We start from the raw sequence: 23312 nt of genomic DNA on the forward strand, positions 1-23312 counted from the left end.
CATTTGATGGTTATGTCTCACTTGCATTCTTTGCTGTTAGCTTTTTCTGACAATCTTTCAGGATATGTGAGATGTGGCGAAAAGGAGCAGCTAGTTGATCTCTTTGGTTCATCAGATGACAGATCTGCCTGAGCTGTCTAGGCCTTGTGGTCTTACATTTTAGATACCTCTAGATGGTTTTATCCATGTGATTTTCTTTGAAAAATTTATTGATCTAATTTAGCTAGAGGAAGGGCACAGATCTAACTGATTGAAAAGCGTGTTGCTAATCCTAGATATTAAACATGAGGATTGTTGAAAATACAGAGTTGTTGTTTGTGGATGTACCTTTTTATTTTAATTTACTTAGCATTGTTCTGAGTTCCTAGCTTCCTGATGTTCCTATGTTTTTTTGAAGTGGCTTTTTAACAGTTTCCACTTTGTAAGTCACTTTCATTCTCAAACACACAGAAAAGAAATGATTCTCTAGTCATTATCTGATTTTCTTATATACATGGTTTTGTGCACAAGGTTGTGGCTAATGGCTGCTTTACCCTTATTTCTGTAGTGTCAAGTATCAGTTTCTGTTCGATCAGTATAAGTCTAAGCATAACACCGGAATGACATAGCTGTAAACTCGTCAATGATGGAAAGTTATTTACTTCAAGGAGGTTCTTCTATGTTGTGGTAGTTGGTGACCCTGAGTAAAAATGCTGGTGGATTGTATAATTCTGTTTCCCCCTGAGAAATAGAATCTGGGGGTACCGATTGTAGGAAAAGGGAAGTTCATTATTTATTTTCCAAGATGTTAGTCCTATCATCTTCAATTTCCTTCATAGCCAATTGTAGAAGTCCTAGTTTAAATATGCCGATATTGATCTGCATAACATGCAACCTCAGTTTTGTTCAATGAAATCAACTGATTTGTACAGAGGCAGAGTTTGGTGGAAGATAGATGGGAGTTTGTACTTCTGATTATATATAATTAGTGAAATAGAATATCTACTTTCTGTTAATACTCAACACCGAATTTCAACGGTTGATGTCATTCTAGGGAGGCATGAAAATGTCTCCAAAAAACTCATGTTTACTATAAGATATCTTCGAAAGTTCAAATTGCTAGATTTAGTGAATCTGTCCTCCTTGAAACATTATGTGATCAGCAGCCACTAACGAACCTTGTTGGCTTGCATTGTGTGACATTCAGATAGGCTTCTTCCCAACTCTGTTGCAGTTACTACATACTCTGTGAACTTGAATAGTAGAAATAGCTTCTTTTTCTATGAATAATGTAATTGCAGAAATACATAAACTAGAATTATAATATTATTAAAATGTTATTTATCGCATCCCTACATTTTCTTTAGGAACAAACCTCTGTTCTACGTGCTACTGTTCTACATACCTCTGTTGTGCAGTGTCCTCATATTCTTAAATCTCTCTTGCTGTCTAGGATATGAACTACAGAAACCAAATGAAATACAGAGCTCAGCAACTTGCTGCATTGAGTTATTGTTCAACAGTTTCATGACAGAGAAAAGTGCTGTCCTTTTGTTATGCTTTATTCAGAGGAGGGCATTATCAATGTAGAATAAAGGTTTTGCATGTTAGAAGAAAAATCTTTTTCCCTCTATATATATGCCCCATCTTTGTGCATGGTTCATTGTGTCTCAGCTCTCTCTATCTGCTTGAACTGAACTGACCCCTAAACCTAGCCATATATGGAGTATTCAAATTTGCGTCGCCAGACCATCTTTATGAAGAAAAATCTTTTTGATCAGGTTTCATGCCTTCACCTTCTGTTCCTTCGAAAACTGGGATTGTAATGAATTAATGTATTCCACTCATTGATTTCCCATGTTTTTATTACCTCAGTTCCTGAATTGTAATATTTGATTAAGATAGTTAACTAGGACATGGAATTAGTTTCTTTGGTTTTTGTCTTAAATATAACAAAGCTTGGTTGCACCCTTGACATCCCCTGAGAGTCCACTAAATCTCTGGTGAAAACCATGATCAATCAATGTTCAGATATGTGGTCATGTCGAGCTTATGTCGTTCATGCACTCTGTTCAATTTTTGAATTTCATTTGCAACTGCATAACTCAGTTTTGTTGTAGTTGAGATGGTGCGACAGTGCTCAATTAGCAGTTGGCACCCATCTTCTCATCTAAAAGTTATACAACTTTTTTTCACATCACATATGCATGCATTACACTAATGAATTCAAGTGGATTGCCAAGGATGTAATAGCCAGTAGAGAATAGCAAACCACTTTCTTAATTTCCTTCCTACTATTCCTTTGAGAATATACAAAAAGTAAGGGTTTTCAACCTTTATAGACTAATCATAGAGTACTATCATTCTGATGGTACATTAGTATCTCCTAGGCAAATATTGGTCCCCTTTATACATAGCTAGGTAACCTAGGTTGAAGCCTAAATACACTTGCTGGAACTGTCTATTTTTATCTTTGACTAATTATATGGATTTACCCTTGTAAACTAGTACACTTGTTTGTATTATATGGATTACACAAAAGCTTTTTTTTTCTTTGTTTCCTTGTTTTGCCTTTTAATCCACCTCGTGGTTTTCCTGCAGGGTTACCTTGATGAACAATTTAATCAGTTGGAAGAACTGCAGGATGAATCAAGCCCCAATTTTGTTGAGGAAGTTGCTGCTCTCTTCTTCAAAGATTCATCCAGACTGTTGACAAACATAGAACAAGCAATGTAAGTAATATGTCTGCATTTATGCTATGAATAAATAATTTATTTTTTTCATGCAATGTATACTCATGAATTGAAATGCATGATAATTGTATTTACTTTGCATTTCTTTTCATGCAGTGATAAATACCCACAGGATTTCTACAGGTTAGATTCTCTCATGCACCAGCTCAAAGGCAGCGGATCCAGGTATAGAACTGGGGCATATGCCCAGAACCCACAGTGAACAATTTATTTTGCAGGTCTCATCAGTGCAAAATCCTGCCTTAGGTCTTAACCAATATGAAACATACAAGCTTAAGAGTGGTTATTGATGTGAAATAAAGGAATATTGTTTGTTAATAGGAATGTTCTCACCAAAAGCTTTACCACCTTTGCCTGCTTTATGTGTTCAAATTCACTAAAGTTGGCCTGTGTTTGCCGCAGCATTGGCGCACTGAGGATGAAGAACGAGTGCTCTGTGTTCAAAGCAAACTGCAATGACAGGAATCTGGAAGGGTATACATTTCATTGGATATTCCTATATATGTTCGCGCACCATCCAATCATCATGTAATTTCCTCTCATGATGTGATATGCCCATGTCCTCGCCCAGATGCCGCAGGTCTCTTCAGAAGATGAAGAGGGAGCATGCCACTCTGAAGCAGAAGCTGGAATCATATTTTCAGGTTTGTTGAACATCCTTTGTCTCTCAAGTCCTTCTGCTTACCTTGTTTCCATCATTGCTACATGGCTAAACAACTTGGTTGTCTACTGCTCGTGCTGGTGATGCAGTTACTGAGGCAAGTTGGTCCCAGTGAATATGCAGTGAGCTCAAGGAAGTAAAAAGAATGCCATGGAAGGCAGTCACAAGGAAAATAATGAAGAACATATACATAGCAGCTATATCAGTCTCCTGAAAATATTATCACTGAAAAGTTTTTGCCTATCAGCTAATGCTTAATACTGCCCTTTTGTTGTGTGTGGGTTGCATCTGTAGCTCCATATGTACTGTATGAAGTATGTAAGCCTGTGCTCTCCTTGCATGTCTGCAGAGAGTGCCATGAACTTGTGTTGTTAGCCAATGACTGTAGCAGGAAGTGTCATGATACTAATATGAGCTTTTAATATTTGAAACTACCCATGTGTAGACTAGTTTTTTGGGGCTAACTTATTTGGCCATGAGCCATCATGGAAAACTTTGTACCCTCAACAGGCACTTTAGTCACGTACTCACATTGTTAATAATGCCCCAAGGCCAAGATCCAAAATGGGGTCCAGGTTCGAGATGCATAATACTCCCTCCATATTAAAAATATAAGCATTTTTATGATTTAAAGTTTGTAACACAGATTAGCATTCTTATGGCGTTGATTCAAATGCATAGACATCTATGCATTTCTAGCCAGGTGCATGTAAAGCCAATCTGAGTGGTGATTGTTCGACAAACGAAAGATAATTTATGAATAAAATTTTTATATACATATTCTTAGTGATATAAAATCTAATGCTGAAAAATAAACTATGATAAAAAACTTAAAAATGAACTCTAAATTTATAGTTAAAAACTTAAATTTTGGCTTATAAGCATAAGCGAAAAGATAGAGGTGAATAAGCAATTTTCAAAAGTTTAAATTGTAACCACTGAGGTAGGGCTGGATAACGAGTCGACTCGACTCGGTCTAGCTCGTTAAGATAACGAGCTAGCTCGACTCGGCTTGTTATCGTAACGAGCTAAAAACTTAGCTCGGCTCGTCTCGTTATAAAGCTCAAGCTGGCTCGTTAGGCTTGTGAGTCATGTATGAAAAGTTAATCTAAATAATTTTCAATAGATTATACAAGCAAATTTTCATTTTAAACATGCAAATCATATGAAATTGTATATAAATATTAAAGTTTGAACCAATAATCACAGGAATGTATTTCGGGGTGGAATCAATGAACACCGACGAATCGTGTGTCTTTGGTCTAGCTCGTTACTCGTGAGCAGCTCACGAGCCCTCGTTATCTCTAACGAGCTAAAACGCTTAGCTCGGCTCGTTAGAAAAATAAAACGAGTCAAGCCGAACCGAGTCGAGTTTGTCACGAGTCAAGCGAGCTAACGAGCCATGAGCTTTCTGTCCATCTCTACCCTAAGGTGAATATATTCATATTTTGAATGAGAGGGAGTAATTTATGAGAAAAGGGGGGCTCAATTTCTTTATCGGAAATGATATATTACGGTCTACTACCGTTCAATCAGACATCGATGGGATGCGGCTACATTTGGAATCAGGATCGCCGGATGGGCAACGCCGCCGCCTCCGCGCTCCGTAGCGATGCCGAGCTCGGCCTCCGCGACGGCCGCAACGCAATCGCGGTTGCTGGGAGTGATAGAGGCGGGACAGGACGCGACGAAGGTTCGGCGGGCGTTGTTCGCCGGCGGCGTCGGGCAAGTCGCCGTGGCACTGTATCGATCTTGTGCTGTTCAGGTCGCCGGCAGGGCTGGTCCTCTGGAACAACCTCCTGCTCTACTCCTGTTACGTGGTGCTCGTCGCCGTCGTCCTCGTCGGGGTGGCCGAGGCATGGGTGGGCCTCTGGGCCTCGCAAGATCCCTGCCGGCGAATGGTTGGGAAGACAATGCGATGGCTGTCAGTTCTCCCCCATGCTCTTCCTCACGGCCATAGGAGGCTCTGCAATACTGAAACTGAAGTGACAAGTACAGTTTGATATTTACTAGTATGATATCGTATTTTGTTTTTTTTTTACTTTAGCATTGTTTAGTTCAAAAAAGTTTCTCCAAAAACATCACATCGAATCTTTAGACATCTAAATAAAACATTAAATATAGATAAACCAAAAAACTAATTGCACGGTTATGTAAGAAATTACGCGATGAATTTTTTAAGACTAATTACTGTATGATTAGCCATAAGTGCTACAGTAACCATTTAACCAACATGTGCTAATGACGGATTAATTAGACTCAAAAGATTCGTCTCGCGGTTTCTAGGCAGAATCTAAAATTTATTTTGTAATTAGACTACGTTTAATATTTTAAATATATGTGCAAAAACTTGATGTGATGTTTTTGAAAAAAAATTGAAAACTAAACAACCCCTTTGTTTTGAAACCAGTTGAGACTAATAGAAATCACATAGATAACATAGTGGATAACATGGATGATACTTGAAGGGTACCAACTTAGTACCATGGTCAAGTAATATGGTATCTCACATGTATCATATATGCTAACTCAAGGTACCAGGCATGGTACCATGACCAATTAACATGGTATCCTAAGTAACATGTATAATACCTCAATGTACCAAGCATGGTACCATGTCTAGGTAATATGGTATCTTTCAGATAACATGGTATATCACATGTATCATGTATGAGACCAAGTAGGAACCAACAACAGCTCTTGCTCCATTCATCGGCTTGCAGCAGACGAGCTCTTCGTCAATGACATTGAGCGAGGTGGAGTGCTCGGAGGAGCATAAGACAGAGGAGGAATCGCCGGAAGCTCCTACTCATGCAACTGCCAACAGTAGACACACTCCTCACCGGCATCGTTGAGCGAGGTTAAGCATGTGGAGGCGCGCGGGGATGGCAGGAATCGGTGGCAAGAAGCACACGGATGAAAGGAATCGCGGGGGCAGGGAGTCGGTGCCGAGGAGCACGTTGTGTCTTGAATTTATCACGTTGTATAAAGGGTAAACCGTAGCATAGCAGCCCCTTTATATCTCAGTTGCTTGGGTGATTTACATGCATAGAATACAACTATGTAGCTATTTCTAGTGAAGGGGCCCTTTGCTACTTAGTAAGAGCTTAAACTTCGTGATCTTTTGTCTAGGGCTATAGCGCTAGTCCGCTAAGTTTGTTTTGCTTCTTATGGTAGTATGTTGGTATTGTACTTCTGAGTGAGTGGGTTTCGGAGTTTATCTCCGAGTCTCTAAAACTATCCATAATTTTTTCCTCTATCTTAATTAAACGATAGGCATATCTCCTGTGTGTTTTAAAAAAAATATAAGAATTATAAGAAAAAAACAAGAGGGCAAAAAAAAATATTACAGAGAGCCAAGACCATGGGCCGGGCCCATAGGCCCATAGGCCCAAGGCAGAGCCCAATCCATGGGCCTGTGCTGCCTTTCCCCTCCAGTTTTATTTATCTCCTCCAGTGCATGCATTCAGCTTATCCAACTCTATCCATCCCTGCACTCGACAAGCCTTGCTCCCGCTCCCATTCCCATGGCGCTCCTCGCCGTCCACGCCATGGCCGCGTCCCCCGCCTCCACCTTCCCCTCCCACCACCACGGCGCCATCTCCTCTTACTGCGCTCTCCCCGCCGCCGCATTCTCCCACGCCCGCTCCCCTCGCGCCGGCGCCGGCGCCGCCCTCTCGGCCCCGCTCACTCCAGTTCTTGAAGGTAACCTTCGCGTGCCCTACCTCCCTCTCTGGCTCTCTTTGTTCATCGATACAGATGCATCTCGGGTGAAATCGCCTCGTTGATCTTAAATGAAACTTCTTTTCATATCGAATTGCTAGTTCAAAATTGCTACTTTTTCGAAGAGAAAAAAAAGGAAGCTTGAACCAATTGTAAATCGAACTGAATTGCTCCCGATTGGCATGACCAGTTTACTGCGGTAGAGGGGACAAGAAGACCAAAAGGGGCAAGAGGTTCAACCACTCGTATGGAAATGTGAGCCTCCAGCACACAAGTCTCATGCTTTCCTGTGCTGCTGCTGCTGCACTTGTTCAGACTTAGCATCTGCTCCGTGTGCTCATTTTCTTTTCAGGCGAGGCCGCGTAACAAGAAGAAGGGAACTGGTCCTGCGCGGCTGTTTGCGCCGCCGGCGCCTCCCAGGAAGGACCAGTTCGACGACGGCGAGGTCACGCCGATCGACATCGATGATGACATCATGGAATAGGTTGTCTGAATTCTCCACTTGAATTATTGTTTCCTTGAGCTTACCCTTGTCTAGCCTGTACCAAACACTTGTTTCCTTCAATTAATTACATTACATATGGTCTCATTCTACGTAATGTGGATGCCTATGCTTATTCCTTGTAATATATATGGTACTACTTAGAGTCATTTTGTATGCGCTACCGATTGAAGCAGTAGTAATGCAGAACACAAATACAGATACAATCATGAAAAATTTCATGTTCTTGCTAGAAACCAGGGAAGATGCCATGTCTCATTTTGTCTAGCCGTGCCACTGAATTTGAGCACTTTTTGATATGTTTGGAAGTTGTTCTGATGATCTGGGAAGCATTTCTTAAGAATCAGGTTGGGTCACTGGGACTAAACGATTAATATGTTGAAAATCTGTCAATTTTTTGTTGTTTTGTTTGCTGAGTTCGTTATGAGCTATGACATGAGAAATTGTGACTCCAACTAGAACTAGCAATGGCTTCAAGAAAATGGTGATGAGATATAGTCTATGCAGAATGTTGGTTTGCTACCATTGCAAACCATACCACAATTTGGCAAGTCCATAAACCAAACATGCTCTAATAATATCCCTACCCCACCAAAATTTGATAACATAAAAATAACCCTGATATCTATTCCAAAATTTGGTTAAGTAACAAAATGGACATTTTCCCACATATGCCTAGAATTTGATAAGTGCACACCTCTAAGGCCCTGCAAATCTGCATCTTAAGGCCATGTTCCGGATCTTAGTGAAAATTGTTCTCAATCTCTCTAAAAACAAGTAAATATTCTCACCATAAATAATTTACAACAGTCTGCAGGCCCCATAGTTGTCTAAATTCTTGTCGGAGAACAGTAGTGCATGTCCTAACGATGTTGCTTCTGTTGTATTGAAGATGTTCAATTCGAAATATTACCATGTCACTGACTAGTAAACTTACCTTTGAAATCAGATTGTGGTACTTTTACTAAGAGATGTACCTCACACAGTTTATATTTCGCTAAAAATACTATTGATAGGAAGAGTGTCATGTACATACTGTTCATTTGAGAACCAAATATAGAGTATTATTGAAATCACCGACAACCAACATCGAAATTTCTTTGGCTGATGTTAATTAGTGGATATAGTGTAAGAATGAGAAATCGATTAGTTTGTATGAATAGTGTGGTGGCAATGACAGTCGAGTAAGCTCGCGTTTGTAGTTCATTGATCTACATGGAATATGAGAGGTTCAGATCCTTGTCTGAATTCATCGCTGCTGGAACAAAGGGAAAGCCAACAATTAGCAGACAAAATTCCGGGTAACAGAAATGTACATTTAGCCTCTAAACATAAAAAATTAGTTTTTGGTACCCCAAATAAATGAAATAACGTATATGGCAAAGAATGACAAATAGTTGAAAGCCCCCAAATAAAACAGTACCATCTGTGGTATCCAGGGCTCCAGGCTGCTAAAACAAACATTATGAGCAGTGTACGTGTCAGGAAATTCTCAGTGCTTGTAGACATTCTCTTGAGAAGCTTGCAATCGTCGCTGTCGGAAGAGATCCCACCGTCCCAACCAGGGTACATGCAACCGCCAGAGACCTCTGAACCGACCGGCGGCGAAGCTATCGTTATCGTGGAAACCGTGACAGATTTGAATTTATAATTTTTGAATTCAAAAACGACGAAAACCGTGGCATGTTGGCCAAAACCGTACGGTTTTAGGTAGAAACCATGCGGTTTCTGGAGAAAACCATAACAGTGAAATATGAGGGTAAAAACTTCAAAAAAAAGAGAGTAAAATTATATTGAAAAAATAGAAAATAAGTAATATGTTATATAACTATAACAGTTAGGACATGTTATTTAAAAAAGAAATTTTGGCATTACCTCTATTTAATTAAGGGCATTGCAATAATTATATATAATACTGGGGATAAGTGACAATTAATATAGAACACAAGCAATATTTAAAGTATACGAATACAAGTAATAAGTAGAACAAATATTATAACATCCATTTTTCCTACATACATCTTCCTAAAAAGTACAAATATATACTGATAGATAATTTAAATAATAACTATTACCTAACAAGTGATAACTACGATTTTCATATTCCATATAATCTTAACTCTATAACATACAAACATATACATAGATGATAGGACTGTCAAAAAAGCTCGAAGCTTGTGAGCTACTCGAGCTCGGCTCATCTTAAACTTGGTTCGAGCTCCTAAGGAGCCGAGTCTGATCCAAAGCTCGCGATCTTTCTTCAGCCGAGCTCGAGCTTCTCACTAGCTTACCTATATATGTTTTTTTATAGTACATTAAGAATAAATTATTATATAATTAAATGATAAATTAATATATTAATTTTAAATCTTATTTATAACTTATTTAATATGATTTACTTAAAATTATTGTTTTTGTCAAAAAAATCAAAACAACTTATATCATATACTCAAACCGAGCTCAAGCCACCTGTCTAAGAGCTCAAAGTTTTGGTAGGCTCGATTCGAGCTCAAGCCTAGACAGGTTGGCTCACTTGAGCTTGATTCGTTGACATCCCTACCAGATGGCTATAAATCATTCATGTAATGGACTAACAACTTTGTTTCACATATTCCATACAACCTTATATCTAAAATAATTATTATAACATGATAGCTAGACTGAAAAGTAACATCTACCTATAAACAAATATTATAAAATATATACATATCAATTACATACTCAAAGCACTTAGATACATTTTAAATACTCAAAGCATTAAAAATACCTAAAGCATTTAGATACATTTTAAATACCCAAAGCAGAAACTACAAACCGTCGGTTTTACATAAGAAACCGTCAAATAATGGATGGTTATCACAGTTTGGGGCGGTGACCGCGCCATTAAGGTGCCGACACTAGCTTCTGCAAGCTGCCGTTACCGCCCCAAACCTTACGGCTTTGGCTATAAAAACCGTGATTATCACGGATGAGCCTAGTTGGGTCGTTTTCGCACGGAGCAATTTTTTGGTCAATTTTTTGTTTTCACTTTGTTCTTACATTTAAATTTATTTTTTCATATATTTCTTTCACCAAACATCATTACAAATCAATCTCTATGATATATATTTTTTATTTCAAATTTACTTAAAAATTTTAATTCAGTCTAAACTCATATGCCCCTACTACGGCTTACAGTTATCGAGCTCTCCTAGAGCGCTTGGTAACCATGGTTTCGTCAGACCCTGGTACCAACAGCTCTTGCCGTCCTTCCAACGCCGCTGTCATTGCGGATGTGCACGGTTTCCGGTGGCGGCAGGAGGGCAGAGCTGTGCTCAAATCGCTGCCTCGCTGAGATGATGCCTGGAGTATTCACTTTGCTTCTGTTTCTCCAGCCAAAATGTTACTTTCTCCGTTTTTTATATGACTCCAATGACTTTGAATCTACGTTTAATCACTTGTATTATTAAAAAATTATCCAAATATATAAAGTTATGTCAATGTAATACTTAAAGTTATTTAAAAATAATTAATAATTTTATAAATTCTGTGAATAGGACGAATGATCAAATGTAGACTTAAAAATCAATAACGTCATATAAAAAATCAGAGGGATTACTTTTCTTTTTTGCTTTCCAATTTTCTAGAAATCTCGGCTGGTAGGGAGGACTCTGTTTTTTTTTTGGTAAGGGAGAGAGGTCGTGCAGAGGGTAGAAGATATTTCGTTTTTTTTCTTGGGAGGTTTTATAGGAAGTAAAGAGATATTCTGGTCTATTTTTTCTTTTGGCAGAACTATGGGTCCAAAGCACAAAAAGCTACGGGCCAAAATTTACAGCAGAGATTAGCTATGGCCCAAAAGTACAAGTATGGGCTAGTATGGCAGTAATTGGGCTTTTTTGCGTACGTATCGTTTGTTGGGCCAAATTCTGTTAGCCAGAATTGGGCTTGGTAATGTGTGTGGTGGGCGTCTCTTGAGGCTTTACATGACAATATATTTTATATTTGTGGTCGTACTAGAATTTGCGAGGATAGCCATAGTACGCAGGCCGTGGGCATCCTCTTCCTTCTATCAGCTATCAGCGCGGCGGGCGATGGTGGTGAGTGGTGGTCGGCCGGAGCACATACCTTTCGGCAAGTGAAGCGAGGCGGCGCCGACGTGCCGAGATCACCTCATTGCTGCTCTGTTTTCGTGTTGTTTTTTGGATACTCTCACCTCTCTGGGTAATCACGCAGCATGAGCGCTCGCCACCTGTTCGACCGAATGACTATGAGGCAGGATGACAATAGTGGAGGATGTGAGGGAGTGGCTACTGGGAGCGGTGTCGAGGACTTCCTTAGCGCCCTCCCGAACGACCTCCTACACAAGGTTTCTTCTTCCTGACTACGCATGATGTTGTGTGTCTGCATTCTCTTTCGCCGTTGGTGCAACCTGTGGTACTTTGCGCCTATACTGCGCACCAGGGGTGATAGGAGGTGGATCAGTGCTGACAGTTTCTACAAGTTTGTTGACAATCTTCTTCTCCTACGTGAGCCCAACCCCAAGCTTCTCGAGGAGCTCAAGCTCTAGACATTGCACCAGCTAATGTCACCAGGCTAGTGTAGTTCCCACCTATGGTTCTGTCCAGGAGGTCAAGTATGCTGACCCATGGATTAGAAATGCTCTGATGTGCAATGTAAGGGTTCTTAGAATGCAAACATTGTCTTCAAGTGAAACTACACCTCGAATGATTCCCAGGACGCCTCTTGTTTCTAAACACTTGACAATTTTAAATCTTTCATCAGTTGAATTGGGCTACCGGACTCTTATTTCTTATGTTGTTCTGCACTAGAGTAACTTGATATAAAAACATGCAAAATTTATACTCACAACACTCACGATATGGTGTCTCTTCACTAAATCATCTTTGTATCAGTCATTCCTACATATGTTTCTTCTCAAGGCCTCGCTGTACTACAATTGAATGATAATAATGGTTGTCCTTTGTTTGAAACAATTTTGTTGGCCTCGTTGTACTACAATTGAATGATAATAATAATAATAATAATGGTTGGTCTCGCTGTACTACAATTTTGTTGAATTGTAGATATGATATCCTAACCCTCGTGTCATTGACTCATTGTACTACAATTTTGTTGAATTCCTGTAACTATGCAGGGGATTTATAGGCTATAAAAGCCCATACCCCTACCTTGTAAAGACAAGGTTAATCAGACAATACAATACGAGTGTATTTTAGCATTTTCATGTTTGAGTTCAACTTGAGTAGGTGAAGAGCATGTACTCATGTCGCATATTCACTCATGTTCATGACTTTGAGTCATAACAGTTTTGATTGTTGTAATATAAAGTTGTTTTTTGGAACACTAGATAGATATATTACATTTGTGGTAATTGGACTTCAATTAGTATTGTTAAGAGTTAAGACAATAATATGTCTATGCCTTCAAAGATCCTTATTGACTGTTTTGAAGAAAGTCCAAGTGTCAGACTGTGCTGCTTAAGCACCTGAAAATTATTTAAGTCAGGTGTCTAAAAAATGATGAGTGGATACATAACATTTTGAAGGTTTTGGGTGCATGTGTAATAACTTCTCACAAATTCAACATCCAAATACAAGTTTAAATAAACTTAATCCATACTTATAACATAAATATTGTCAATCTAGCTACCTAACTCATTAGCATATCTTCTTATATCTAGAATTGTTGATTGAAAATTAAATTTAAATGGCTTATATAGATAAAGGGAAAAACTAGCAATGTGATATATATTATTTTATTACAACATCCATTTAATATTAAGAGCGGTATCGCTGGCAGTTTTGTCAGTACGATGTTAATCATTCTGATTGCATTTCTTATAAATAGTTTGTCTATAGGGATTTAATAACGAGAATTAGAGATAAGATAGAAAGAATTAACTTCGATTAGTTATATAGTCTAGGAGGGTACTAGTTTATTATAAAGTTGAACAAAACCTTTAATAAAAGTCATCTATTCTTAAAACTAGGGTTAAGCCAGAACCAAATATATTTTGAACTACATTTGCCTTTAACATCACCTGCCATATGGTTTTCTTCACAACTGAGAAAAAGATTTTAACTTAGAAGCCACTAAGTTGTACGATTATTTAGAATAGATATTATGCATTAATTTATATTATTGTCTAACCTAATATATGATATTTTGTGGTCTAGACATATGGGATGGATGTGAAAAACTCAAACATGATGGTTTGTAAACGACATAATCAGATCCTTATATTTAAAGAAAAGAAATTTTGCAAGTTAGAGAATTAGGTGAGACTAAAGGTAATTAAAAAATGTAGCAGACAAGTAATCCTGATGAACTATTGTATATTTGGAAATAAACTAACTATTGACACTTTTTTTGTACCATCAAAGAAATTACTATAGATTCTCATTTATATTATCAGTCAATCCAAAATTATAGATAAAATTTTAGTAAGTAATGAATTATCCTTATATTTTTGCTTTTTTGTGCCTGAATTTTATAACCACCACTAATGTTGTTTTGACATAATCTTAAGAGTGAATGCTAGGAAGAGTCACAATGCATTTTAATCTGGTGCTTCTAGTTTTTCTTATCCTGATTCACGTGGATTTATATCGATAAGTTGTAGGACATATGTTAGCCGATACGTGGCCAAAGAAAAAGTAGTTGTTTACAAACTCACGCAAATATATATAGCTATGCATGTTGAAATGATGTGCTCCTTATATTTACAGGAAGAGTACATTATCTACCAAGCATTCTACCTAGTTGAGGAGTTGGAGAAGATGGAAGACATTTAACAGGAAAACAAATATATATATATATATATATATATATATATATATATATATATATATATATATATATATATTAGAACTGAGTTACTTGTAGCGTCTGCTTGCTGCTCATGTTAAGAAATGCATACTAGGAAATCCTAAGATATTTCATTAGGTAGCACTAGTCTATCTATCCTTTCTGTAGAATCATATGTGTTTCAATATTGTTGTAAAAAATATAATGGTACAAAAATATAAATTAATGTATAATGGACAATGGGTGGCAGGGCACGATGTCATGATTTTGTCTTATCTGCACTCCCTGAATGCAATTTCATAGCTTAGTTAGCTGTGATTTATTGTTACATCTCTCTCTTGTTTGTTCTTTTAGAATATCAGGGCAGCTCTATTGTACTAGAATTTTTACATTTTGGTCATTCTAAAAACTAATTTTACAAACAGATCTCCGAAAAAACTTAATGTGCTAATGTACCTTTTCACAGCGCCAACGTTACTGGCGCCGTAGTTGAATAGGAGGCGGTTCATGCCTCTATGCAAACAAAACCCATGTAGCATAACAAGGTTCTTGTGTTACAGCTCTAACAGTAATGGGATTTTATTTTGTAGCAGAACTAGTCCATGCCAGTTGTTCCTAAAAGTTTTGCATAGCTACTTCTTGTTCATCTGATATTACTCCCTAAACAGATTGTCTCGGGTCATTTAGTCCATTTTCGAAGACTATTGAATAATACATTTTAAACTTTTCTCTTGCATTTTGGGCTGCTACCTTCCCTAATATGCAATACCAAAACCACCTTCTCTAATCTTATTGTTCGCTAAGAAATTTTCCATAAACTCTTGCAGTGCGTGCACATAAAAAACAAGTATTGTGTTCTTATCTTCTTTAACGTCGTTGCCATATGACAAGAATTATATCAGGAGCATTAAATTTTAGCTACTAAACAAAGACTATGTTAGTTACTATGGTAAGTCACCATAGGCTTGGTCCTTCTGCTGAAGCAATTCTAGATGCACTCTTTTTCTTCCCGGCACACACCAAACATGAACTTCACTCAGGACAACCTTGAACATGGAAATGAACAAGAAAAATAGGAACGGCAAAAAAAATTATGTATTCATGTAGATAACATGTGCTAAGCAGCTAGGAGGAAGGATCTTCAGCTTGACAGAATCAGAATCTTCATTCACCTTCCACAAACACACAATGCCATATTCATCAAAACTATAACTAGCGATGGAAATAGCTCATTTTCTGAACATTACAGGGCTACTAAAAACCAGCAACTTCACACAAAAAAAAAAAACCTAGTCCATTGTGGTCTTTGACCAATCATGTCGCTTATCCAATCTAGTTTCCCAGAGAAACCAACAAGGTGGATGATAAATTTGGTAAGGAGGCTAGAAGCCTTCTATTTTCTTATTTTGATTTGATTGCAACAATTTTATGTATTTAGCTTATCCAGGAACTCCTCCTACACACAGGATTAAAAACTTCCACAAACAATGAGTATCAAAAATAGTATAACTCACAAGTTAGATGCATCATCATCAACCCATTCATAGCCTTAAACAATTTTAGCAATAGCTTATTCAAAAGATACGACCTTTGCAGTTACTTAACCTATAAACTCTAAGAGGCTTCCTGCAACAACAGAGGAAAAAAAAAAGGTAACAACCAATAATATGCTGGCCATATAATAGGGTAATATTCGAAGTAGTACAGAAGAATTCTAGCTAGTCAAAATTGTACATGGAATACTCAGGAGAATGACAATTGATCAAGAAAAGAGACTTGAATTTGTGCCAAACATAAGAGTAGAAGCACAATGTCATATCCTAGAGAGGAAAAGTTATTTTGTTGTATTAGGAATTGTATTCATTCACTAAATTGTTGCGCCATGGTTACAACCTAGAACAAGTTAAGAGAAAAGGAGCTCCTATGAATGGTTCTAGGTGAAATAGAAGATATTGGGTTTTTTTAGAGTTCAGGCGCAGCTCCTGATCCTCCTCTTGAGAAGCTTGCTAAAGTTGTCGTCCTAATTGTCTGAAGAAAGATCCATGCCTCCGATCGAACACCTCCTCTCATGCTTGAGCGCTCATCCTGTTGGCTTTCGCCCTCTTGCTGAAGTAGTCATAGTCCACCTCCACGAATCCTCTATGAGCGTACTCACCGCGGACTCAAGCCTGGAACTTGGCGAACACCTCCTTGTCCTTGTAGTACTGGCGTGCGCAATCGTAGAGGAGCATCGTGTCCTCGTCCTTCTCCTTCGATGACGTCAGGAGTGATGGGTTGTCGTGCTTCAAGTCCAAAAACTCACAGTAGACATGCTCGTTCAACTAGGCGAGGATCCACTCCACCTCCTCCTGTGGTAGCCGCCACATCTTCTGAGGCTGAGCTAGTCGGGCCTCCTCTCCTCTATTGTCGATGACCACCGGCGTCGCCACGGCCCCCTTCTCGTCTTCGGAAAGGAAAAGATTGATCCTTTTGGTATTGGGGGCGCTCACCTCAGCCCACCGTTAACATTGGCCATCGTCTCCCTCGATTGATCTCCTCGCTCCGTCTCGCCTCACTGAGAGATTCCAGGAGGATGATTTTCGTGGAAAGGTTAGAGATTTGCAAAATGGATTTGGGTGGAGAGGGACGAAGAAATCGATCCCTTAAATCATGTCTCTATCTTGCAATGAGAAGGTCGGAGTCAGAGTTGGATGCCGTGTCAGAGTTAGAATGGACACGTCATCACAGGAACGGATGGTCTCTTCCTTCATCCAGGGTTACATCCGGGAATTTTTTTACGTTATATTTTATTTTAAAAAATATTTACGAAACTATATTTCTATTAAAAATTTACAACTCTAACCTCCTCGCGCCCAACTATAGTGTGCGATATATAAAACGCCTTTTGGAAGGGCGCAATAGGTGACGTGGCAAACAACGAGAAGGCCGCGGGCGACGGCCGTTGACATGGGGATTTTTTTTTGCGTTTTGGCCCCTTAGTGCCCTTACAGATAACACCAAGGGGGGCTGAATGCAAAAAGCCTCATCGTCTGCTAGCCACCTCGCCTCCCGCGCGTCTCCTCATCGTTTGCTCGCCACCTCGCCGCCCGTGCGCTTGGATTTTTCCATTTGGCCCCCTTGCCGCCCTATGCAAGAGTGCCAAGAGGCCAAAATACAAAAAAATGCCCCGTCAACGACCTTCGCTTGCGGGCCCCTCACCATTTGCCACATCACCTAGTGCTCCTCCAAATGGTGTTTTATATAGCACATCCTCTGGTGGTTGAGCGCAAGGAGGTTACAATTACAATTTTTTCAATATTAATATAGTACCGTAAATATTTTTAAAAATAAAATAAAAAATCTTTCATCCAGGCCAATGTCTCGGAATCGTCATCAGCACATACTCTCTTCCGGCCAAGTCGGCATTGATTCCCTAGCACAGTGAGCGTCCACCTACACATGGAAACTTTATTAGGGTTTTTTATTCTATATATTTTTTACTTAAATATGTTGAATGGTGCATTTTAATAAAATTAATTTGAAATTAAAGAAACTAATTGGATCATAAAATCAGCAAGCCCTTCAATGAGTACTCATAATAACATAACATGACATGACGAGTAGATGGATTTCAAACTGTATCAGGGTATACATAACTGCCAGAAGCCTCCGACTCGACCGGCGGTGGTGCTACATTTACCACATGGTTACCGTGAAAACTGGGATAAATTTGAATTTGAAATTTTTGAATTCAAAAAGGCAAAAACCACACTTTGTTTGGCCAAAATCACGTGGCTTTGCGTAAAACCGTGCGGTTTCGGGGGGAAAGCGAGAAGAGTGAAATCCGATGGCAACTTAATATAATCAGAATAAGATCATAAAATTATATAAAAAATATAAAATAAGGAATATGCTATAGTTGTAACAATTATGACATGTTATTTGAAAAAAAATAGTCATGGCCTCTATTTAATTAGGGACATTGCACTACTTATGTGTATAACAATTGATAAGTGATAATTAATAAGAACACAAATGGAATTTAAAGTATATGAGTACACCATAAAACAAGTAATAAGTAGCACAAATGTTATGCTGTCTATTTTTCCATGTACATCTTACAAGAAAGTAAATGTATACATACGTATAATTTAAATAGTAACTATTACCTAATAAGTGATAACTATCATTTTCAGTTTTCATATAACCTTTAACCAGGATAATTTAAATAGTAACTATTAACTAACCCTAACCCTACCAAGTGACAACTATATGCCATTAATATATAATACAGAATACAAGTGACATTTTTTTTTGTTTTTTGCCAATTTTTTTTGTTTTCACTTTGTTCTTGTGTTCAATTTTGTTTTTTCATATACTTTTTTTTACCAAAAATCACTACAAATCAATCTCTTTTACATACATTCTGTGTTTCAAATTTCCTTATTTTTTCTAAATTCAGCCTAAATTCGTATGTCCTACCGCGACTTACCGTTCCCGTGACCCCGCAGAGAGCACGGTTACCACGGCGCACCATGTAACTGCGGTTTCTTCGACCCTGCTATGCATAGCAAACCAGAAGCAGACGCATATAATTACTACAGTACAAACCTTGGGGAAACATATGTTGAAATTTGTAAAGTGCAAAGGATCCAATCGTAAGAATATATATATCATAGCCAGAAATATCCGGAAACCAAGGGAGTATACATTTCCTGCGCACAAAGCAAATGTTTTAATACATCGTTAGTACTCGCTACTCAGATAGCATTTCAGATTCGGCATTCGTGTTAGATGGGGTAATCCAAATTCCTGGAGCTGTTAAACAGTCCAGGTCTGTCCAGCTTGACCAGTTGGTGTCACTCAGCTTCATTCCACATTTCATTTCTGAATAGTCGTTGCAGCACAGGGTATGTGTCCTATATAGGTTAGACCTATTGACTGAGTCTGTAGCTCCTTCCTCTGAAGGCCCCTGTGCCGGTGTTGTTGGCCGCCGGTCGGACTGGAGCGTTCGCCTGCACGCCTAATCTGAATCGACCAACAATCTTATGTCTGTACAACAGTTAAGGAACCATGGAGCAGCACATACGAATATACGATCGAGAATAAAGTAGCTATAGAACATGGATTGAAATGATTTGGCTATGAACCAATAAAAAGGATACACCCACATTGGTGTCTTCAGGTAGTTCTTTCCGGTGGCTAGCGGGTGCAACACTGAAAAGAAGTAATACGTGTGTCCAACGATAATACCCAGAAGGCCAGGCAGTATCTCTGAGCCAAATATCACATCTAATCCAAGCATTGCCCATGGAAGATAAAAGGACTGCAGAAAATATTAACCACAATTAAATTTCGTCGTTCCATAAGACTAGGTTCCAATATTGACGACCTGGAAAAGGGACATACATGTTGATGCTAATATGACTTACCCTCAGTTGGACAAGGCCATACATGCTGATCTGAGAATTTGGGTACTCTCTGCTCCAGACATAAAGAAGCATGCTGACCATAGGTACTCCCAAGAAATAAATATCTAAGAATGGAATAGCTGACAAAGCCTGATCCAAGAAAGATAGATGCATATGTAGTATGTGAGTTCACCGCATTGACTTTTTAAGTTTTGATTAAGCTGCAGAAAATACTACATTAAAAGATATAACACTGACCAGTAGTGATATGGCACCAAATATCATCATCCACAAGAAATCAGCTGTGCGCTTTTCAAATGCACCTTTTTCTAATTGTACACCATATCTTGCTCTACATGCCCAAATGCACAATTGATTTCAACAAATGGTTGGAAGCTTATATTTACTTCTGCAACAATCTGGCAGTAGCCGTATTTACAATGGCATATAACAAAGACTTACATCATCAGAAGGCGAATCCCAAAGTTGATGGAAAACTTGCCCAGGAAAAAGAAGCTTGTAAATAGCCTCCATATCTGTAAGGCCCAAAACAGCTCTTAAATTGAAAGAAAAATAGCAGTACAACAAATTAGCATTGCAAATTGCCAACATAACCATAGGACAAACTGCAATACTGATTACATTTGCCAAATGCTAACAGATTTGTTCATAGAACATGATGTGGCCATACAGTACTAAACAAGGTATAGGAGGTGCATGTCACAAGTAACTACTAGCTAGTGATTGAGAGGGAGGGGAGTACACAAACAAATCCTCAGTCCTAATTTACATTTAAAATTTCTTGTGCAAAAACAGAGGGAAAAATAATCTGTACTGGCAAATAAGAGAACAGACAAAACATAAACATGTGCTGACCTCAAATTTCTTGAACACAAAGGGATAATATAAGGCAAGAAAAGATGGGCTCAGTATCTGGAGCTGACACAGTACAGTGGTAAAGAAACACAATGTTCCATATGCCTTGCTTATTGGTGGAAGTGAGTTGTAGTACCTGAAAAGGGAAAGTAAGTAATTGAATATTCAGAAGCAGCACGGAAGTAAAGAGTTTTGAATTTTACATGTTCATTTTCTACTCCGTAGCTAAGAAACTCGATTAACTAGCAAAATTTGCATGCATGAGTGAGCATAAACAAGTGCAATTATCAAACGAAATGGACAGTTTGTCGCATATGACCTCATTCAAAATCTCTGATTACATTGTAAACCAAAATGCTAGAGTGACTGCCACGCCAACACCAACAGTGGAGGACCGAACAAAAATTACCAGATGTTCCGTACCTACCACACTTATAAACCTAACACTAGTTATATGCTAACATGGTCTAAAGTAATGAAATTCCAAACTTAGCCTGGTTTGCGTGTACCAGGAAGCACTATGTGGATCCAAGGATAGCAACTCAGTTTGTACGTACAGACCAACAGTACTTTTCACACATACCCAAGGCTTGAAACAGACTAATACGAATTGCAAATCCTATAACAGAAGTGTCAGACATTGTCAATTTAGAAATCAACTCAAACTTGCAGCAATGTCAAAACCCATAGCAGAGCACAAAGTCTCAGTTAAGAATTTCACATAGGAAAAATGAAATTTAGCAAGCTAAATGCATTTGAGAAGCAGAACAAATTATTTCAATTACTTCCAACTCACACCAAATCAGTCGACCACCTTCAATGACCATCACTGTCTAGACATCTACCGTAAGAGCATACCAAAATATCAACCCATACCATCAAGCCAGAGTTTATACGAGCTATTGCTATTATAACGACAAATAAGCTTACAGCTATCCAACTGTGCACCTTTAGGACAGTGAAGTCCTAGAGCATATAATTTATGCACTATCTTTATAGTACGCGCATATGCATTGGAGAATTGGAGAATTTAGACTAAAACTAAGCATTCTAGGCCTTTACTCGTTTAACAAATCGAGAATTGTGCTTCTGGCTCCAAAATTTACAAATCAGAAAAGTTATGTGGACTCAGAATGGAGATCTGGAGCAATGCAAATAGCATCAGAGACAACCTTCCCTAGCAAAACATCAATTTGCTTCAGGCACATGTTGCGTTTCTACAAGGTGTGTGAACCCCCATGACTGCAGAAAAATAATCCATCAATTTGCATGAAACGAGGCCAAGGAGTCCATCAACTCCATCTCCAACTTCAGAGCTCCCACAAATTCTAACATTACTTCTCAGAAACTCAGCAAAAGTAACTAACAAAGCTTACATCTATAAACACCGTGGTCACAGCTCACAGCACCCCCCATCCAAACATCCCAAATCCTACACGCGATTACTTAATAATTCCGAACCATAGGAACCCAAGCTAAACCCACTAAATCCATAGTGCAAACAACACTACAAACACGCCACAACGACCCCCGCCGCACCCCCCAACCTTGACCTCGTGCGAGACCATCACATCACAGAGGGATCAAACCAACCATCTACCCCCCCCCCACCTCCCCCCGTAAACTTAGCTCCGGCTCCTCCTCCGTCAATCCCCAACCCCCAAGTCAAGCGATCTGAGACGCCCGCGTCAGACTATCAGACACCACAGAAACAGATCGAAGGGGAAAAAAAAAGTCTCCGAGGGGGGCTCACTCTCCGGGGGAGGACATCTCGTCGTCGTCAGCGGCGGCGGCGGCGGCGGCGGCAGTAGACTAAGCCTCTCTTCGACGTCGGCGCAGTCGCGGGTCCTTCTCCTCGTCGTCGGCGGCGGGGGGAGAAGGGAAACAGAGGGAGGGAGGGAGGGAGGAAGAGGAAGCGCTCCGTCGCCGGGGCGAAGGTTCCAGAGTTGGGGGGGCATCGACCGTGGGTTGTGGATCGGACGGTCGAGGATGCTCCGATGCGTCGACGTGGACGACGCGTGGGGAGGCGATTGGTCGGGTACACGTGTGTGTGTGGGGATGGGTGCTGAGGTGGCAGGGTGGGCGTGGCAGTCGGCTTGATGGCCGTTGGATCAAAGTGGCACCGCTTGATCCTACGGCGGAAGGAGGTCTTCGTGATTGGCGTGCTGACCGCGCTGGTGACACACATCGGTACAGCCGTACGTACAGTGAGCGTCTTCTTCCTTGTTGCTTCTCTTGTCTTTTATTTAATGAAATTCAATTTCACTTCGTGGATTATGGGCAAATATATTACTTAAATGTTGCATCTAAGGGTCTATTTGTTTCTCTCTGATTTTTTTCCCCATCACATCGAATGCTTGGACATTAATTAGAAGTATTAAATATAGACTATTAATAAAACTCACCTCATACTCTGGACTATTTCGCAAGACGAATCTATTGAGCCTAATTAGTCCATGATTAGCGAATATGATTTTATAGTAAACATTTACTAATCATGGCTTAATTGCTTTAAAAATTTGTCTAATGAAATAGCTTTTATTTATACAATTAGTTTGTTATCGGTCTATATTTAATACTTCTAGCTAACGCCAAACATCCGATGTGTCAAGTCACTATAA

At 39.2% G+C, this 23312-nt stretch overlaps 3 protein-coding genes across 4 annotated transcripts; 2 read left to right on the top strand and 1 right to left on the bottom strand.

The window, feature by feature from the left end:
* Nucleotides 1–1395: 1395 nt before the first annotated feature.
* On the top strand, nt 1396–3988 carry LOC102715479 (pseudo histidine-containing phosphotransfer protein 2). Of its 2 annotated transcripts, XM_006654062.3 has the most exons (6): nt 1396–1760; nt 2581–2711; nt 2829–2897; nt 3135–3206; nt 3304–3376; nt 3483–3988. In XM_006654062.3, the coding sequence occupies exons 1-6, from the start codon at nt 1701–1703 to the stop codon at nt 3531–3533; spliced, it is 456 nt and encodes a 151-aa protein (XP_006654125.1). In that variant the 5' UTR covers nt 1396–1700; the 3' UTR covers nt 3534–3988. The 2 variants fall into 2 exon arrangements, with proteins under 2 accessions (XP_006654125.1, XP_040380539.1); XM_040524605.1 differs by lacking the exon at nt 1396–1760 and having other exon boundaries at nt 2013–2711.
* Nucleotides 3989–6872: 2884 nt separating this feature from the next.
* LOC102715757 (30S ribosomal protein S31, chloroplastic) lies at nt 6873–7885 on the top strand. The gene is made up of 3 exons (XM_006654063.2): nt 6873–7098; nt 7307–7371; nt 7469–7885. Exons 1-3 carry the CDS (start codon nt 6921–6923, stop codon nt 7598–7600), a joined length of 375 nt encoding a protein of 124 aa, XP_006654126.1. The 5' UTR covers nt 6873–6920; the 3' UTR covers nt 7601–7885.
* An 11168-nt stretch (nt 7886–19053) lies between these two features.
* Nucleotides 19054–22590, bottom strand: LOC102716036 (derlin-1). The gene is made up of 7 exons (XM_006654064.2): nt 22445–22590; nt 20692–20827; nt 20278–20351; nt 20074–20167; nt 19837–19965; nt 19570–19730; nt 19054–19456 (listed from the first exon to the last, which is right to left on the bottom strand). Exons 1-7 carry the CDS (start codon nt 22459–22461, stop codon nt 19339–19341), a joined length of 729 nt encoding a protein of 242 aa, XP_006654127.1. The 5' UTR covers nt 22462–22590; the 3' UTR covers nt 19054–19338.
* Nucleotides 22591–23312: the final 722 nt, after the last annotated feature.

The sequence above is a fragment of the Oryza brachyantha genome, chromosome 5 (assembly GCF_000231095.2).
Source record: "Oryza brachyantha chromosome 5, ObraRS2, whole genome shotgun sequence".
NCBI classification, from domain to species: Eukaryota; Viridiplantae; Streptophyta; class Magnoliopsida; order Poales; family Poaceae; genus Oryza; species Oryza brachyantha.

Bases quoted from the DNA above. Each gene is read 5' to 3' on its own strand.
- LOC102715479 (XM_040524605.1), top strand. From the start codon at position 2,506: ATGGATTACACAAAAGCTTTTTTTTTCTTTGTTTCCTTGTTTTGCCTT. The intron at 2,898-3,134 runs GTATAGAACTGG...TGTTTGCCGCAG, and splicing joins CTCAAAGGCAGCGGATCCAG to CATTGGCGCACTGAGGATGA. The intron at 3,377-3,482 runs GTTTGTTGAACA...CTGGTGATGCAG, and splicing joins AGCTGGAATCATATTTTCAG to TTACTGAGGCAAGTTGGTCC.
- LOC102715757 (XM_006654063.2), top strand. From the start codon at position 6,921: ATGGCGCTCCTCGCCGTCCACGCCATGGCCGCGTCCCCCGCCTCCACC. The intron at 7,099-7,306 runs GTAACCTTCGCG...TGGCATGACCAG, and splicing joins GCTCACTCCAGTTCTTGAAG to TTTACTGCGGTAGAGGGGAC. The intron at 7,372-7,468 runs GTGAGCCTCCAG...TTTTCTTTTCAG, and splicing joins TCAACCACTCGTATGGAAAT to GCGAGGCCGCGTAACAAGAA.
- LOC102716036 (XM_006654064.2), bottom strand. The intron at 20,352-20,691 runs GTCAGCACATGT...TGGGCCTTACAG, and splicing joins TTGTGTTCAAGAAATTTGAG to ATATGGAGGCTATTTACAAG. The intron at 19,966-20,073 runs GTCAGTGTTATA...TTCTTGGATCAG, and splicing joins TTGGTGCCATATCACTACTG to GCTTTGTCAGCTATTCCATT.